We start from the raw sequence: 16,293 nt of genomic DNA, 5'->3' as shown, positions 1-16,293 counted from the left end.
GACCCCAACTCCCCCTGAGACCCCCAACTCCCACCAGGGACCCCCAACTCCCACAGGGACCCCAGCTCCCCGGGCTGCCCAGCCAGAGCCCAGCAGCCGCAGCAGCCGGGTGCCCGCGCAGCCCCCGGCCCCCCGCAGCCCCCCGCCCCGCTCACCGGCGCCCGCGTGGGCGAACCAGGAGGTGAGGGAGTTGAGGTTGATGGTGTGGAAGAGGACGGGGCGCGCGGGCGAGGGTCCGGGGCTCACCCCGATGCAGACGCTGGGGAACTCCTCGCCCGGGGTCACCAGCAGCTCGAACACCCGCAGCGGCGAGGGCAGCGGGAAGTCAAAGTGCTGGGGACACGGGACGGGGGGCGTGGGGACCCACCGCGGGGACATGGGGGGGCGTGGGGACCCACCGCGGGGACATGGGGGGCGTGGGGACCCACCACGGGGACATGGGGGGCGTGGGGACCCACCGCGGGGACACGGGATGGGGGACAGGGGACCCACCGTGGGGACATGGGGACAGGGGGACCCACCGCGGGGACATGGGACAGGGGGTGTGGGGACCCACCGCGGGGACACGGGGACAGGGGGACCCACCATGGGGACACGGGTCAGGGGGCGTGGGGACCCACCGCGGGGACATGGGGGGCGTGGGGACCCACCACAGGAACATGGGGGGCGTGGGGACCCACCATGGGGACATGGGGGGCGTGGGGACCCACCGCGGGGACACGGGACGGGGGGCGTGGGGACCCACCGCGGGGACAAGGGGGGCATGGGGACCCACCGCGGGGACATGGGACGGGGGGCGTGGGGACCCACCGCGGGGACACGGGATGGGGGACAGGGGACCCACCGCGGGGACATGGGGACAGGGGGACCCACCATGGGGACACGGGACGGGGGACGGGGGGCCGTTGGGGACAGGGGCCGGGGGGGCTGTTGGGGCAGTGACGGGGGTCCAGGGGCCATTGGGGACAGGGGCCGGGGGGCTGTTGGGGCAGTGACGGGGGGCCAGGGGCCGTTGGGGACAGGGGTCGGGGGGGCTGTTGGGGACAGTGACGGGGGGCCAGGGGCCGTTGGGGACAGGGGTCGGGGGGGCTGTTGGGGCAGTGACGGGGGACGGGGGGCCGTTGGGGACAGGGGCCGGGGGGCTGTTGGGGCAGTGACGGGGGGCCAGGGGCCGTTGGGGACAGGGGTCGGGGGGGCTGTTGGGGACAGTGACGGGGGGCCAGGGGCCGTTGGGGACAGGGGCCGGGGGGGCTGTTGGGGCAGTGACGGGGGGCCAGGGGCCGTTGGGGACAGGGGCCGGGGGGCTGTTGGGGCAGTGACGGGGGTCCAGGGGCCATTGGGGACAGGGGCCGGGGGGCTGTTGGGGCAGTGACGGGGGGCCAGGGGCCATTGGGGACAGGGGCCGGGGGGCTGTTGGGGCAGTGACGGGGGGCCAGGGGCCGTTGGGGACAGGGGCCGGGGGGGCTGTTGGGGCAGTGACGGGGGGCCAGGGGCCGTTGGGGACAGGGGCCGGGGGGCTGTTGGGGCAGTGACGGGGGGCCAGGGGCCGTTGGGGACAGGGGTCGGGGGGGCTGTTGGGGCAGTGACGGGGGGCCAGGGGCCGTTGGGGACAGGGGTCGGGGGGCTGTTGGGGCAGTGACGGGGGGCCAGGGGCCGTTGGGGACAGGGGCCGGGGGGGCTGTTGGGGCAGTGACGGGGGGCCAGGGGCCATTGGGGACAGGGGTCGGGGGGGCTGTTGGGGACAGTGACGGGGGGCCAGGGGCTGTTGGGGACAGGGGCCGGGGGGCTGTTGGGGCAGTGACGGGGGGCCAGGGGCCGTTGGGGACAGGGGCCGGGGGGCTGTTGGGGCAGTGACGGGGGTCCAGGGGCCATTGGGGACAGGGGCCGGGGGGCTGTTGGGGCAGTGACGGGGGTCCAGGGGCCATTGGGGACAGGGGCCGGGGGGCTGTTGGGGCAGTGACGGGGGTTCAGGGGCCATTGGGGACAGGGGCAGGGGGGCTGTTGGGGACAGTGACGGGGTCCCCAGGCCACTGGGGCCGGGGATGGGGGTCGGGGGGCTGCGGGGAAGGGGGTCAGGGGGCCGCTGGGGCCGGGGCCGGCGGTTGGGGGTCCCTACCTTGACCAGCATGAACTTCTGCAGGGGCTGGTACCACTGGAGCAGCACGACGCCGGCGTCCAGCGCCCCGCACAGGTAGTGACACCCCGTCTGCCCGTTCCTGGCTGGGGGCACCCCGTCAGAGCCCCCCGGACCCTGCTGGGACCCCCCCGGGACCCCCCAGACCCCCCCCAGGCGCCCCCCAGGCCCCCCCCGGCCCCCCACGCACCCACGCAGCAGGTCCGGCAGCCCTTGGTGTCGGGGATCTTGGTGGAGATGACGTTCTTCCTGGTGGGGGGGGGGGACACACACACGATGGGGTCCCCTGGGGTGCAGCCGGACCCCGGCGTGACCCCCGTCACCCCCCAAATTCCCCCCCCCAACCCAGAACCTCACGTGTCCCCCAGGCTCAGCCCGGAGCTGGGGGGTCCCGATGCCTGGGTGGGGGGTGGGGGGGGTCCCCTTCATCCCCCAGGCGGTAGGGTTGGGGGGCTGGGGGTCCCCCATTATCTGGGCAGCAGTTTTAGGGGTCCCCCCCATACCTGGGCAGGAGGCGGTGGGGGGAGATGTGCACCCCCGGGCGCTGCTCCCTCTTGCTCTGCTCGTAGAGCCCCAGCAGACTGTGGGAGTAGAGCTGGGGGGTCTTCCCTGGGGGGCAAGAGGGGTCAGCGAGGGGCCGGGGGTCCCAGCCCCCCCCAAGCCCCCCAAAATCCCCCCACTCACCCGAGACGGACATGAGGACGTTGCCAATGGAGTAGAGCCAGGAGGTGCGGCTGTGGTAGAGCTGGGGGGGTGTCAGGGGGCTGGGACCCCCCGGACCCCCCCAAGGCCCCCCCCCGATACCCCCAGGGCCCCCCAAGACCCCCCCAGACCCACCAGCTCCAGCGTGGCCTCAGGCTCGCTCTGGTTCAGGGTGAAGATCCCCTCCTCTGCTCCCAGGATGAGGTGGGGGTCTGGGGGGGGACACGGGGTGAGGGGCCGCGTCACCCCAAGGCACCCCGAGGTACCTGATGCACCCCAGTGTCCCCGGGGACCCCAGCCCATGTCCCCAATGCCTCCTCAATGCCCCCTGATGTCCCCAATGCCCCCCAACATTCCTAGTGCCCCCCAATCCCCCCTGATAACGCCAATACACCCCCCGACATCCCTAGGGCACCCCAGTGCCCCCCAATGTCCCCAGTGCACCCCCTGATGTCCCCAATCCCCCCAATGTCCCTGTGCCCCCCAACCCTCCTCAATGTCCCCAATCGCCCCCCGACGTCCCCAATGACCCCCCGATGTCCCTAGTGCCCCCCAACCCCCCTCAATGTCCCCAATCCCCCCAACATCCCTAGTGCCCCCCAATGCCCCCAACCTGCCCCCTGATCCCCCCAATGTCCCCAGTCGCCCCCTGACATCCCTAGTGCCCCCCAATGTCCCCAATCCCCCCCAATGTCCCTAGTGCCCCCCAGTGCCCCCCACCCGCCCCCCAAGCGATGTCGCCGGTGCCCCCCCACATCCCTAGTGTCCCCAAGGCGCCCCCGCGCCCCCCCCCCGCGCCCCCCAAGCCCACCCTGGGTGCCGGGGTGGGTCCAGGTGGTGGTGGCCGTCACGTGCAGGGGACACCCATCAAACACCTTCCGGAAGAGGGAGCCCTCCTGGGGGGCCGGGGGGGTGAGGGGGGGGCAGGTATTGGGGTACACCCCCCCACACCCCGGCCCCCGCACCCCAGCACTCACGTGTGGCCTCGGGGCGGCCCCCCCGTTGTCCGCAGGGACCTGGAGGGGGGGACAGAGAGGTCACGGGGGGTCGGGGACAGCGGGGTGACAAGGGGGGGACACACACGGGGTGATGGAGGGGGGGCTCACCGCTTTCCGGATCTTCTCTGTCTTGGGGGGCAGCAGGGGGGGGTCCTCGCTGCAGGGCCCCAACCAGAGCGCAGGGTCTGGGGGGGGCGGCAGGGTCAGGGCACCTGCCCCCCCCCCGGGTTCCCCTCCCCCCCAATGTCCCCGACCTACCTGAGCTGGCAGCCAGGGGCCCCCCCCGGGCGGGGGCCGGGGGTCCGAGCCCCCCCGCGGGGCCGCTGGCGCAGCGCACCAGGGCCGGGGGGGGCGGCTGCTCCAGGAGGGGCCCCCGGGGCCGCGGGCGGGGGTCTTCGGGGGGGGCCTCAGCCGAGCCCGTCCGGAACTTGGGCTGCCGGGGGGGAGGGGGGGGGACACGGGGGACACGGGGGGGACAGGGGGTGGGGGAACGAGGGTTCAGATGGGGGGGCACAAGATGGGGGGCCAAGGGGGGGGGGTGCAGTTGGGGTGGGGGCCGCAGTGTGGGATTCGTGCCCTCCACCCACCCACCCAGTTTGGGACTGGGAACCCCCAACCCCGCCTGAGGGTCCCAGGTCAGGGACGGCGGGTGTTGGGGTCCCCCCCCGCCCGGGGCACGGCCGGTGTCGGGGGGAGGCGCTCACCTTGGGGGGCAGCGGGGGGGGCACGTCGTCCTCGGGCAGCGTGGCACTGGGGACAGAGCACAGCGTCGGGGGGGGGGGACGGGGGGGGTCCCCAGCTTGGGGGGGGGGTCAGGGTTGGGGACACGGGACAGTACCTGTTGGGGTCACCGCGGCTGGGTCTGTGGGGGGGCAGAGAGGAGCTGGGTGAGACGGGGGGACATGGGGGGGCGCGGGGGACCCCCTCCCTGCTCAGCGGGGACGATGCCCAGGGGACAGGGTGATGTCCCTGGGAGCGGGATCGGGGGACAGGGGGACATGGGGGCGCAGGGGGACATGGGGGGACAGGGGGACATGGGGGGACAGGGGGACATCGGGGTTGGTATCACCCACATGTCGACGTCATCGTAGTCGTCGTCGTCATCGGAGGTGTCGCCCCTGCGAGCAGCCGGGCGTGAGGCCGTGCCCCTCCCCCCCCGGGTGTCCCCCCGCGTCCCCCCCCAATTCAATGTCCCCTCTGTGTCCCCCTCCTCACCATGTGCTGCCCTCGAACCCCGTGTCCCCCCAGTCCCCGTGTGCTCCCCGTGTCCCCCATGTCCCCGTGTCCCCCCAGTCCCCGTGACCCCCATGTCCCCCCAGTCCCCGTGTCCCCCATGTCCCCGTATCCCCCCAGTCCCCGTGACCCCCCAGTCCCCGTGTGCTCCCCGTGTCCCCCATGCCCCCGTGTCCCCCCAGTCCCCGTGACCCCCATGTCCCCCCAGTCCCCGTGTCCCCCATGTCCCCGTGTCCCCCATGTTCCTGTGTCCCCCATGTCCCCCCATGTCCCCCCAGTCCCCGTGTCCCCCATGTCCCCGTGTCCCCCCAGTCCCCGTGACCCCCATGTCCCCCCAGTCCCCGTGTCCCCCATGTCCCCGTGTCCCCCATGTCCCCATGACCCCCATGTCCCCGTGTCCCCCCAGTCCCCGTGACCCCCATGTCCCCCCAGTCCCCGTGTCCCCCATGTCCCCGTGTCCCCCCAGTCCCCGTGTGCTCCCCGAGTCCCCCATGTTCCTGTGTTCCCCATGTCCCCCCAGTCCCCGTGCCCCCCATGTCCCCCCTCACCGTGCGCTGCTCTCAGACCCCCCCACTCTCCTGCTGCAGCCAGGCTTTGCCGAGGACACCTGGGGGAGAGGGTTGGGGGGGGCTGCAAACAGGGGAACCGCCCCAGCACCCCAAGAGGACCAAGACCCCAGGCCCACCCAAATCCTTTGATGTCCCCCATGGTACCTCCAGCCCCCCACATTCCCCCCTCATTCCCCCCAGGCCCCTCCCCAGCACCCCCAGGGCTCCCCAGGGACCCCCACCCTTCCAGGGTCTTCCCCAGCACCCCCAGGGCTCCCCAGGGACCCCCAAAGCTTCCAGGGTCTTCCCCAGCATCCCCAGGGCTCCCCAGGGACCCCCAAAGCTTCCAGGGACCCCTCCAGCACCCCTGGCCTCCCCAGGGACCCCCAACTGCTCCAGAGCCTCCCCCAGCCCTCAATGTGGGGGGCCCCACGTACCGGCTGCACCATGGGGTCACTCTCCTTCCGCCTGCCAAGGCGGTGCACTGCGGGGACAGCGAGGGGACATGGGGGGACATGGGGGGCACATGGGGTACGGGGATGTGGGGACGCTCTTGGGGACAGTTTGGGGTCTGGGGGGACACTCACGGTGGGGGCCGGGGTCACAGCGGCCGGCGGTGGGGGGGCGGTGGGTGGAGTGGATCCGGCGGGGCACGGGGGGGGGCAGCTGCAAGACCAAGGGGTGACGGGGGGCCCCGTGCCACCCAGAGCCCCCCAGAGCCCCCAGAGCCCCCCAGAGCCTCCCAGAGCCCCCAGATCCTCCCAGTGCCCCTAATACCCCCCAGAGTCCCACCCTGTCCCCCAGAACATCCCAGTGGCCCCCACACTCCCCAGAGCCTCCCAGAGCGCCCCCCCCGTGCCCCCCAGAGCCCCCCAAGAGCCTCCCACCTGCCCCCCAGACCCTCCCAGTAATCCCTAGTGCCCCTGCCCAGCGCTCCAGTCCTTCCCGCTGCCCCCCAGTCTAGTCCTTCTAAGAAACCCAGTGCCCCCAGTCCCCCTAGCCAACCCCAGCTCCCCAGAGCCCCCCAGTCCCCCCCAGTATGCCCTGCATCCCCACTCCGGTGGTCCCAGTGCCCCCCCCACCCCCCTAGCACTTCCAATTCCCCCCGGGGCCACCCCTCGTCCCCCCCAGTCCCATGCCCCTGTCCCTCCCAGTGCTCCCAGTTCCCCCCCGCCGTGCCCCCCGTGCCCCAGCCCCACCTCGGGCTCCTCCTCCTCGGGGTCGCAGCCCCCCAGGAGCCGCTCGGGGTCCCGGAGCTTTTCCAGCAGCTCCAGGGTGAGGGTCCGGCTCAGCCCCGGCTGGGCCACGAACTGGTGCTGGGGGACGGGGACAGGGGGGACAGGGGTGACATGGGGACAGGGACGGGGGCGTGGGGACGGGGGGACGGGGGGGACATGGGGGACAGGGGGAACATGGGGATGGGGACAGGGACAGGGGCGTGGGGACGAGGGGGACATGGGGACAGGGATGGGGGCGTGGGGACGGGGGGACGAGGGGGACATGGGGGACAGGGGGGACATGGGGATGGGGACAGGGACAGGGGCGTGGGGACGGGGGACATGGGGATGGGGACAGGGACGGGGGTGACATGGGGGACAGGGGGGACATGGGGATGGGGACGGGGACAGGGGGCGTGGGGATGGGGGGACGGGGGGACAGGGGGGACATGGGGACAGGGATGGGGGTGACATGGGGGGACGGGGTGACATGGGGATGGGGATGGGGTGTGGGGGGACAGGGGAGATGGGGGACGGGGGACATGAGGACGGGGATGGGGGTGTGGGGATGGGGGTGACATAGGGGACGGGGTGACATGGGGATGGGGTGTGGGGGGACAGGGGGAGATGGGGGACAGGGGGACATGAGGACGGGGATGGGGGCGTGGGGATGGGGGTGACATGGGGGACGGGGTGACATGGGGATGGGAACGGGGGGTGGGGGGACAGGGGGACATGGGGGGACGGGGGGACATGGGGACAGGGAGGGGGGGGCCATGGGGACGGGGGATGTGGGGACAAGGGGGTCAGGGAGGGGATGAGGATGAGGATGGGGACGGGATGGGCACCAGGACAGGAGGGGGACCGGGAGGGGACAGACGAGGCACAGGGGTGCATTTGGGGGGGGAGGGGGACGGGAGGGGGACAAGGTGGGAAGACTGGGGGCAGGTTTGGGGGTCCCCGGGGGGGGGGTTCCCCGGTTGGGGGCGGGGGGGCTCACGCTGAGCATCTTGGCGGCGCTGGGCCGTTTCTTGGGGTTCTTGGTGAGCGTCACCTTGACGAAGTTGTGGAAGGGGGGGGACCTGGGGGGGGGCCGTGGTGAGGCTGGGGGTCCCCGCCCCTCAAGGGGGGCCCCGGCGCCCCCAGCCCCCCCCCCCCCCACTCACCACTTGGCCTTGTCCTTCAGCTTGGGGGGCTGGTACCCGCTCTTGGACATCAGGAACAGCACCCTGGGGCGGGCAGGGGGAGGGGGGGGGTCAGGGGGACCCCTCCCCACCGGCGGGGGCCGGGGGGGGGCGGGGGGGGGTCGCGCTCACCGCAGGGGGTGCACGTCGAACATGGGGGGCTGCAGCTCGGCCAGCTCCACGGCGGTGATGCCCACCGACCAGACGTCGCAGAGCTCGTTGTACCCCCCCTTCAGCTCCACCGCCGCCACCTCGGGGGCCATCCTGGGGGGGCACGGGGGGAGCGGTGGGGATGCGGACCCCCCGGGCCCCCCCGGGCCCCCCAGGACCCCCCCTCACCAGTACGGGGTGCCGATGAAGGACATCCGCCGGGCGAAGGTCGCGCTGATCTGCGCCGCGATCCCGAAGTCGGCTGGGGGGGGGCGTGAGGGATTGGGGTCCCGCAGACACCCCCACACCTAGCACCCCCCCCGGAGGGGAGAGGACCCCCCACCCCATTGCCGCCCCAGGCATCCGAGGGCCCCCCAGCTTCCCCCAGCACCCTGGGCCCCCCAGAGCCCCCCAGTTCCCCATTGCCCCCAATCCCCCATAGCCCCCCAATTTCCCACTGCCCCCAATTCCTCACTGCCCCCCCCCCGGTTCCGCCATTGGCCCCAGCCCCCATAGCCCCCCAATTCCCCACTGCCCCCCTTGCCCCCACACCCCCCACTTCCCCCCATAGCCCCCCGGTTCCCCACTGCCCCCCATGCCCCCACACCCCCCACTGCCCCCCATAGCCCCCTAGTCCCCCAGATACTCCTAATTCCCTGCTGCCCCCTGTGCCCCCACACCCCCTACTTCCCCACATAGCCCCTCAGTTTCCCACTGCCCCCCATAGCCCCTCACACCCCCCCACTGCCCCCCGTAGCCCCCCGGTTCCCCACTGCCCCCCAGCACTCACCCAGCTTCACCTCCCCGCTGTCGTTGATGAGGATATTGGCTCCCTGCAGCGATGGGATGGGGTCAGCGGGACCCCCCCGGCCCCCCCCGACGTGTGACACCCCCCACAATGTCCCCCCGCCCTTGTCCGCCCCCCCTTGCCCCCCCCCTTTGTCCCCCCTACCTTGATGTCCCGGTGGATCTTGCCCTGGGAGTGCAGGTAGGAGAGCCCCTGCGAGGATGAGGATGGGGGTCAGCCTGGGGGGTGGGGGTCCCCGAGGGTCCCCGGGGAGTCCGGGGGGGTCCGGAGGGGGGGCGTCCACCCACCTCCAGGGTCTCCCTGCAGATGTAAGCGATCTGCGGCTCCGAGAGGGGTCCCGTCACTGCGGGGAGAGGGGCTCAGCGGGGGGACTCAGGCCCCGGGGTGCCCCCCAAGAATGGGGGAACCCCAAATCTGGGGGGGCCCCGGACGCCTGGGTCCACAGCTGGCTGCTGGGCGGGGGGGTGTCCGGCTCTATGCCCCCCCCCGTGCCTCAGTCGTCCCCCCCCGTACCGTGGTAGATGTCCTGCAGAGACCCCCCCCCGCACAGCTCCATGCAGATCCACAGCTTGTTGCACCTGCGCGGGGGGGAAGGGGTTAACGGGGGGCTTGGGGGGGGGGCTTGGGGTGCCGGGGGGGGCAGTTGGGGGGCACCAGGGGTACACAGGGGGGCTCGGGGAGAGGCTGGGGTCAGTGGGAGGGTTTGGGAGGGGGCTGATGGGGCTGGGGGGTGGTGTTTGAGATATTGGGGGGGGTTGGGGGGTATTTGGGGGCCTGGGGAGGGTCGGGGGGATTTGGGGGGCTGGGGGGACTTGGGGGACCCTCACCAGCTGTAGCTGCCGAAGTAGGCGATGATGTTGGGGTGCTGGCAGGACCGGACCATCAGGATCTCCTGCTGCAGCGTGGCGCGGTCGTCGTCTGGGGGGGCAGAGGCTCGCGGGGTGTGGGGGGCACCCCGGGGGACCCGGGGGGTCCCAAGGGGTATTGGGGGGTCCCGGGGGGTCGCAGGGGGGTATCTGGGGTATTGGGGGGACACTCTGGGGCCCCAGGGGGTGCTGGGGGCGTCCCAGGGGGAATTGGGAGGGCTCTCAGGACATCCCAGGGGACCCAAGGGGTATTGGGGGGTCCTGGGGGGTATCTGGGGTACTGGGGTGGTATCTGGGGCCCCAGCAGGTGTGGGGGGGCCCCAGGGGGTCTCGGGGTCCCCCACCGGGGGGTCCCTCACCTGCCTCCATCTTGACAACCTTGATGGCGGCCAGTTCGCCCGTGGCTTTGCTGCGGGCCTGGGGGGAGAGGGTCAGGGCCGCCCCCCAGTGCCCCCCAGTGCCCCCCCGTGCTCCCAGTGAAACCAGTGCCTCCCAGTGCCCCCGTGCCCCCCAGTGCCCCCCAGTGCCCCCCCGTGCTCCCAGTGAAACCAGTGCCTCCCAGTGCCCCCGTGCCCCCCAGTGCCTCCCAGTGCCCCCCAGTGCCCCCCCGTGCTCCCAGTGAAACCAGTGCCCCCCAGTGCCTCCCAGTGCCCCCGTGCCCCCCCGTGCTCCAGTGCCTCCCAGTGCTCCCAGTGCCCCCCCAGTGCCCCCTGTGCCGGGGCCTCACGCCTCCGGCAGCGGCAGCGGGGGGGTCCCCTGGGGCTGCGGGTACCGGCAGGAAGGGCCGGGCTGTGGAACTGGGAGCACTGGGGGGGGGGAACTGGGAGCACTGGGGGAGCAGGGGGGCCCCGCTTGCCACACCCACCCAAGGACCCTGGTGTCTGGGTGGGGATGTTGGGGGTCCCCAGTATCCCAGGGCTGGATATGGGGGGGTCACGGGGGTCATACACCCCCTCCCCAACCCAGGGCTGGATTTCGGGGGGGGTCACACACCCCTCCCCACCCCAGGCCGGATTTGGGGGGGTCACACACCCCTTCCCCACCCCAGACCGGATTTGGGGGGGTCACACACCCCTCCCCACCCCAGGCCGGATTTGGGAGGGTCACACACCCCCTCCCTACCCCAGGCCGGATTTGGGAGGGTCACACACCCCCTCCCTACCCCAGGCCGGATTTGGGAGGGTCATACACCCCTCCCCACCCCAGGCCGGATTTGGGGGGGTCACACACACCCTCCCCACCCCAGGCCGGATTTGGGGGGGTCACACGCCCCCTCCCCACCCCAGGCCGGATTTGGGGGGGTCACACACCCCCTCCCCACCCCAGGCCGGATTTGGGGGGGTCACACACCCCCTCCCTACCCCAGGCCGGATTTGGGAGGGTCATACACCCCTCCCCACCCCGGGGGGGGTCACACACCCCTCCCCACCCCAGGCCGGATTTGGGGGGGTCACACGCCCCCTCCCCACCCCAGGCCGGATTTGGGGGGGGTCACACACCCCTCCCCCACCCCAGGCCGGATTTGGGGGGGTCACACGCCCCCTCCCCACCCCAGGCCGGATTTGGGGGAGTCACACACCCCCTCCCCACCCCAGGCCGGATTTGGGGGGGTCACACACACCCTCCCCACCCCAGGCCGGATTTGGGGGGGTCACACGCCCCCTCCCCACCCCAGGCCGGATTTGGGGGGGGTCACACGCCCCCCTCCCCACCCCAGGCCGGATTTGGGGGAGTCACACACCCCCTCCCCACCCCAGGCCGGATTTGGGGGAGTCACACACTCCCCTCCCCAGCCCAGGCCGGATTTGGGGGGTCACACGCCCCCTCCCCACCCCAGGCCGGATTTGGGGGAGTCACACACCCCCTCCCCACCCCAGGCCGGATTTGGGGAGTCACACACCCCCTCCCCACCCCAGGCCGGATTTGGGGGGGTCACACACACCCTCCCCACCCCAGGCCGGATTTGGGGGTTCACACGCCCCCTCCCCACCCCAGGCCGGATTTGGGGGGGTCACACGCCCCCTCCCCACCCCAGGCCGGATTTGGGGGAGTCACACACCCCCTCCCCACCCCAGGCCGGATTTGGGGGTTCACACGCCCCCTCCCCACCCCAGGCCGGATTTGGGGGGGTCACACGCCCCCTCCCCAGCCCAGGCCGGATTTGGGGGGGTCACACGCCCCCTCCCCACCCCAGGCCGGATTTGGGGGGGTCACACACCCCCTCCCCACCCCAGGCCGGATTTGGGGGGTTCACACACCCCCCTCCCCACCCCAGGCCGGATTTGGGGGGGTCACACGGCCCCCCTCCCCACCCCAGGCCGGATTTGGGGGGGTCACACGCCCCCTCCCCAGCCCAGGCCGGATTTGGGGGGGTCACACACCCCCTCCCCACCCCAGGCCGGATTTGGGGGAGTCACACATCCCCTCCCCACCCCAGGCCGGATTTGGGGGAGTCACACATCCCCTCCCCACCCCAGGCCGGATTTGGGGGAGTCACACACCCCCTCCCCACCCCAGGCCGGATTTGGGGGGGTCACACGCCCCCCTCCCCACCCCAGGCCGGATCTGGGGGGGGTGTCCCCCCTTCACCTTGTAGACTTCCCCATAGGTGCCGCCGCCGAGGCGCTGCAGGACCTCGAAGTCCTCCTGGGGGTCTCGGGTGGAGATGTGGAGGTGCCGGGGGTCCATGGTGCCCCCCCTCGCCCCCCGACGCCCCCCCTCACCCCGCGGCACCCCCAGCCAGGCCGGGTGGCGGGAGGTGGCGGGCCCCCCCCCCCCACAAGGCACCGCGGCGGAAGGGGAAACTGAGGCACGGCCCACGGGGGACCCAGGCATCCGGGCGCTGCCCCGCCCCCCGCTTTTGGGGGCACCCCTGCGCCCCAGCCCGGGCCCGCGCTAGGCCGCCGTCATCCCGCCATTCCCCCGGCTCCATCCCAGCGCTCCCCACAGAGCCCAGTTTGGCAGCAGTGGGGCACATCTGCCCCCCGCGACCCCCTCCAATGCACCCCACTGCTTCCCAGTGCCCCCCCAGTCTGACCCCAGTACGGCCGAGCCCGTACCAGTGTGGACCCCCCTGGACCCCCCTCCACCCCCAGTACGGCCCAGTCCATCCCACTGTGAGCCCCCCTCCACCCCCAGTACGGCCCAGTCCACACCAGTAGGACACCCCTCCACCCCCAGTACGGCCCAGTCCACACCAGTAGGACCCCCCTCCACCCCCAGTACGGCCTAGTCCACACCAGTAGGACCCCCCTCCACCCCCAGTATGGCCTAGTCCACACCAGTGTGACCCCCTCCACCCCCAGTACGGCCCAGTCCACACCAGTGTGACCCCTCTCCACCCCCAGTACGGCCTAGTCCACACCAGTAGGACCCCCCCTCCACCCCCAGTATGGCCCAGTCCACACAAGTGTGACCCCCCTCCACCCCCAGTACGGCCCAGTCCACACCAGTGTGACCCCCCTCCACCCCCAGTACGGCCTAGTCCACACCAGTGTGACCCCCCTCCACCCCCAGTACGGCCTAGTCCACACCAGTGTGACCCCCCTCCACCCCCAGTACGGCCCAGTCCACACCAGTGTGACCCCCCTCCACCCCCAGTACGGCCCAGTCCACACCAGTAGGGACACCCCTCCACCCCCAGTACGGCCCAGTCCACACCAGTAGGACACCCCTCCACCCCCAGTACGGCCCAGTCCACACCAGTGTGACCCCCCTCCACCCCCAGTACGGCCCAGTCCACACCAGTAGGACACCCCTCCACCCCCAGTATGGCCCAGTCCACACCAGTAGGACACCCCTCCACCCCCAGTACGGCCCAGTCCACACCAGTATGACCCCCCTCATTGATACCCCCACTTTGCCCTAAGGGTGGCCCCAGTTTGGCCCAGTCTGGACCAGTTGGACCAGGCCCAGACCCCATGCCTGCACTGGGAAGGGTCGCGGTGGCGGGGCCCGGCGCTGTGGGCGGGGCCAGGAGGGTAGAACCCGCCTCCGCCTCCCCAGGTTTCCGCGCTTGCGCACTGCTCTGTCTCCACCCGTCCCGAGTCCTCCACCGTCCCGGCATACCCCGCGGCAGCCCCTCGCCGGAAGCGGAAGTTCCCTCGCTCTCCGTTTCCGGCGGCACCGGGTGGCCATGGCGCTTTTCGAGCAGATGCGAGCGAACGTGGGCAAACTGCTGCGGGGCATCGACCGGTATCGGCGGGTGGGGGGCTCGGGGGGCCTCGGTTTGGGGGGGCGCGGCTCATGCGCCGCCGGAAACAGCGGGGGAATTGGGGGTGGGGGGCAGGGGCAGGGAGGCAACGGCGGGGGGGCGGCGGGGCCCGGGAGCACCGCGGGACCCGCGGAGAGGGGCGGAGGGGGCAGCGGGGCTCGGTACGGAGCGGGGAGCGGTAACTGGGGGCTAATGGAGTGGTGGTCGGTGGGGGTGCGGCCCCCCTCCCCGCAGGTACAACCCCGAGAACCTGGCGACGCTGGAGCGGTACGTGGAGACGCAGGCCAAGGAGAACGCCTACGACTTGGAGGCCAACCTGGCCGTGCTGAAGCTGTGAGCGGGGCCAGGGGCACCGGAGGGTCGGGGTGGGAGACGACCGTGGCGGGGGGGCTACACCGCCTCCCCCTCCCCAACGCCCCCCATCTGCCCCCCACCAGGTACCAGTTCAACCCTGCCTTCTTCCAGACGACGGTGACGGCGCAGATCCTGCTGAAGGCCCTCACCAACCTCCCCCACACCGACTTCACCCTCTGCAAGTGCATGATTGACCAGGCCCACGTATCCACCCACCACCGCCACTAGGGGGGCTTGGGGGAGCACCCCGATCCTCCCCTGAATTTCCCTGGCCACCCTTGAACCTGCCCAGCCCACCCCCAGCCCCCTCTGCTCCCCCCCCACTGCTGTGTGACACACCGGCTTCACTGTTTGGGACCCCTACTCACCTCCCTCTTCACCAGGAGACCCCAATGTAGAGACTTGTGGGGGGCTGGTGTGGGGGGGGCTGGTGTTGGGGGACAGCTCTGGGCCCCTCTTCCCACATTTCCCTTGACTTCCCCGCCCCAGCAGGAGGAAAGGCCCATCAGGCAGATCCTCTACCTGGGGGAGCTGCTGGAAACCTGCCACTTCCAGTCCTTCTGGGTGAGTCCTGGCATGGGGTGGGGGCACCCCAAATCTGGGAGGGGCAGGGTGTCCCCCTCAGGGGTCTTAACAACCGCCCCACCCTCCCCCCTTCGGCAGCAAGCGCTGGATGAGAACATGGAGCTGCTGGATGGAATCACCGGCTTTGAGGACTCCGTGAGGAAATGTGAGGGGGCCCTGGGGGGTGTAGGGAGGGCATGGGGGGGTCCTGGGGGAGTGTGGGGGGGCCTGGGTGGGGTGTTGGGGGGCCAGCAGCTGACGTGGGGTCTCCTTCTGCAGTCATCTGCCACGTGGTGGGGATCACCTACCAGCACATCGACCGCTGGCTGCTGGCTGAGATGCTGGGGGACCTCTCAGGTAAGGGGGTGACGGGGGGTCTTGGGGAGAGAGAGGCCAGGGGGTGGGGGCTGATGCCAACCCCCCCGCCCCGTGCCCCCCCAGAGGCCCAGCTGAAGGTCTGGATGAGCAAATACGGCTGGACGGAGCCAGAGCCTGGACGCATCTTCATCTGCAACCAGGAGGAGAGCATCAAGCCCAAGAACATCGTGGAGAAGATCGACTTTGACAGTGGGTGTCGGGCTGGGGAGACCCCCCTAAGCCCAGCACCCCCTGCCCTGGGCTTGGGGAAGACCCCTCTGAGGGGTCTTCTCGGTCCCCCCAGCCCGAGCCCCCCCCTCAACTCACCTCCTTCTCCCACAGGTGTCTCCAGCATCATGGCATCCTCCCTCTGAGCCCCCCCCTCTTACTGCCCCTCCTCGGCCTTCCCAATAAAGGCAAAGCCCCCCCCCAGTGCTGGGGGCCTTTGGGGGGGGTTCTGAGGTTGGCACCCCCTGCTGGGGGCGGGTGGGACTCCCCTCTGTGGGGGTGCCCTGCTTGGGGGGTGGGACCACTGGGGCCAGAGTGTGGTCATGCGGAGAAGGGGCGTGGCTTCCCAATTTAGGAATATTAATGTACCCACTTCCCTGGGGTTTGGGAGCACTGGTGTCTGTTGAGGCCACGCCCCCTCTTTCAGTGGCCACGCCCAGTTTATAAATATTAAATACGCCATCTCACTGTTCATGGCTTTAGTCTGTGTGTGGTCTGGGGGCGTGGCGTTGAGCTCATGAATATTAATGAAGACGTCATCATCGGGCGCGGCCGCCGAAGGCAAAGAGTGGCCGATATGGATATTAATGAGGTGCCCCGCCCCTTCATACCCAGGCGGGCAGTGCGCATGCGCAGTGGCGGGAGAGGTTGGGGGGCGGGGCGTGGGGGGCGCAGTGGGCGTGTCTCGGCGCGGCGGGCGGGGCGTGGAGCCTTGTCGGGCGTTCCCGTAGCGGCGG

The 16,293-nt window shown here is 71.8% G+C and overlaps 2 protein-coding genes across 2 annotated transcripts; one reads left to right on the top strand and one right to left on the bottom strand.

The window, feature by feature from the left end:
- Positions 1 to 147: 147 nt before the first annotated feature.
- Positions 148 to 12,548, bottom strand: MAP4K1 (mitogen-activated protein kinase kinase kinase kinase 1; the record flags this gene model as incomplete). Its single annotated transcript, XM_075076327.1, has 28 exons — positions 12,430 to 12,548; positions 10,200 to 10,257; positions 9,802 to 9,892; positions 9,488 to 9,552; positions 9,262 to 9,317; positions 9,119 to 9,166; positions 8,957 to 8,999; positions 8,356 to 8,428; positions 8,149 to 8,280; positions 7,999 to 8,061; positions 7,833 to 7,914; positions 6,815 to 6,931; positions 6,203 to 6,281; positions 6,053 to 6,099; positions 5,616 to 5,674; positions 4,908 to 4,952; positions 4,673 to 4,696; positions 4,539 to 4,584; positions 4,093 to 4,267; positions 3,943 to 4,019; positions 3,814 to 3,852; positions 3,648 to 3,732; positions 2,972 to 3,048; positions 2,819 to 2,879; positions 2,638 to 2,743; positions 2,325 to 2,383; positions 2,117 to 2,220; positions 148 to 333 (listed from the first exon to the last, which is right to left on the bottom strand). Coding segments are annotated over exons 1-28 (2,196 nt in total), but the record flags the coding sequence as incomplete, so codon positions are not given.
- A 1,342-nt stretch (positions 12,549 to 13,890) lies between these two features.
- On the top strand, positions 13,891 to 16,028 carry EIF3K (eukaryotic translation initiation factor 3 subunit K). The gene is made up of 8 exons (XM_075076392.1): positions 13,891 to 14,034; positions 14,288 to 14,386; positions 14,491 to 14,611; positions 14,897 to 14,971; positions 15,071 to 15,137; positions 15,251 to 15,328; positions 15,413 to 15,538; positions 15,671 to 16,028. The coding sequence occupies exons 1-8, from the start codon at positions 13,976 to 13,978 to the stop codon at positions 15,700 to 15,702; spliced, it is 657 nt and encodes a 218-aa protein (XP_074932493.1). The 5' UTR covers positions 13,891 to 13,975; the 3' UTR covers positions 15,703 to 16,028.
- The last annotated feature ends 265 nt before the right edge of the window (positions 16,029 to 16,293 follow it).

This window comes from Phalacrocorax aristotelis, chromosome 30, assembly GCF_949628215.1.
Source record: "Phalacrocorax aristotelis chromosome 30, bGulAri2.1, whole genome shotgun sequence".
NCBI classification, from domain to species: Eukaryota; Metazoa; Chordata; class Aves; order Suliformes; family Phalacrocoracidae; genus Phalacrocorax; species Phalacrocorax aristotelis.
The sequence above is the reverse complement of the archived record's forward strand: the minus strand, read 5'-3'. Positions and strand labels throughout refer to the sequence as shown.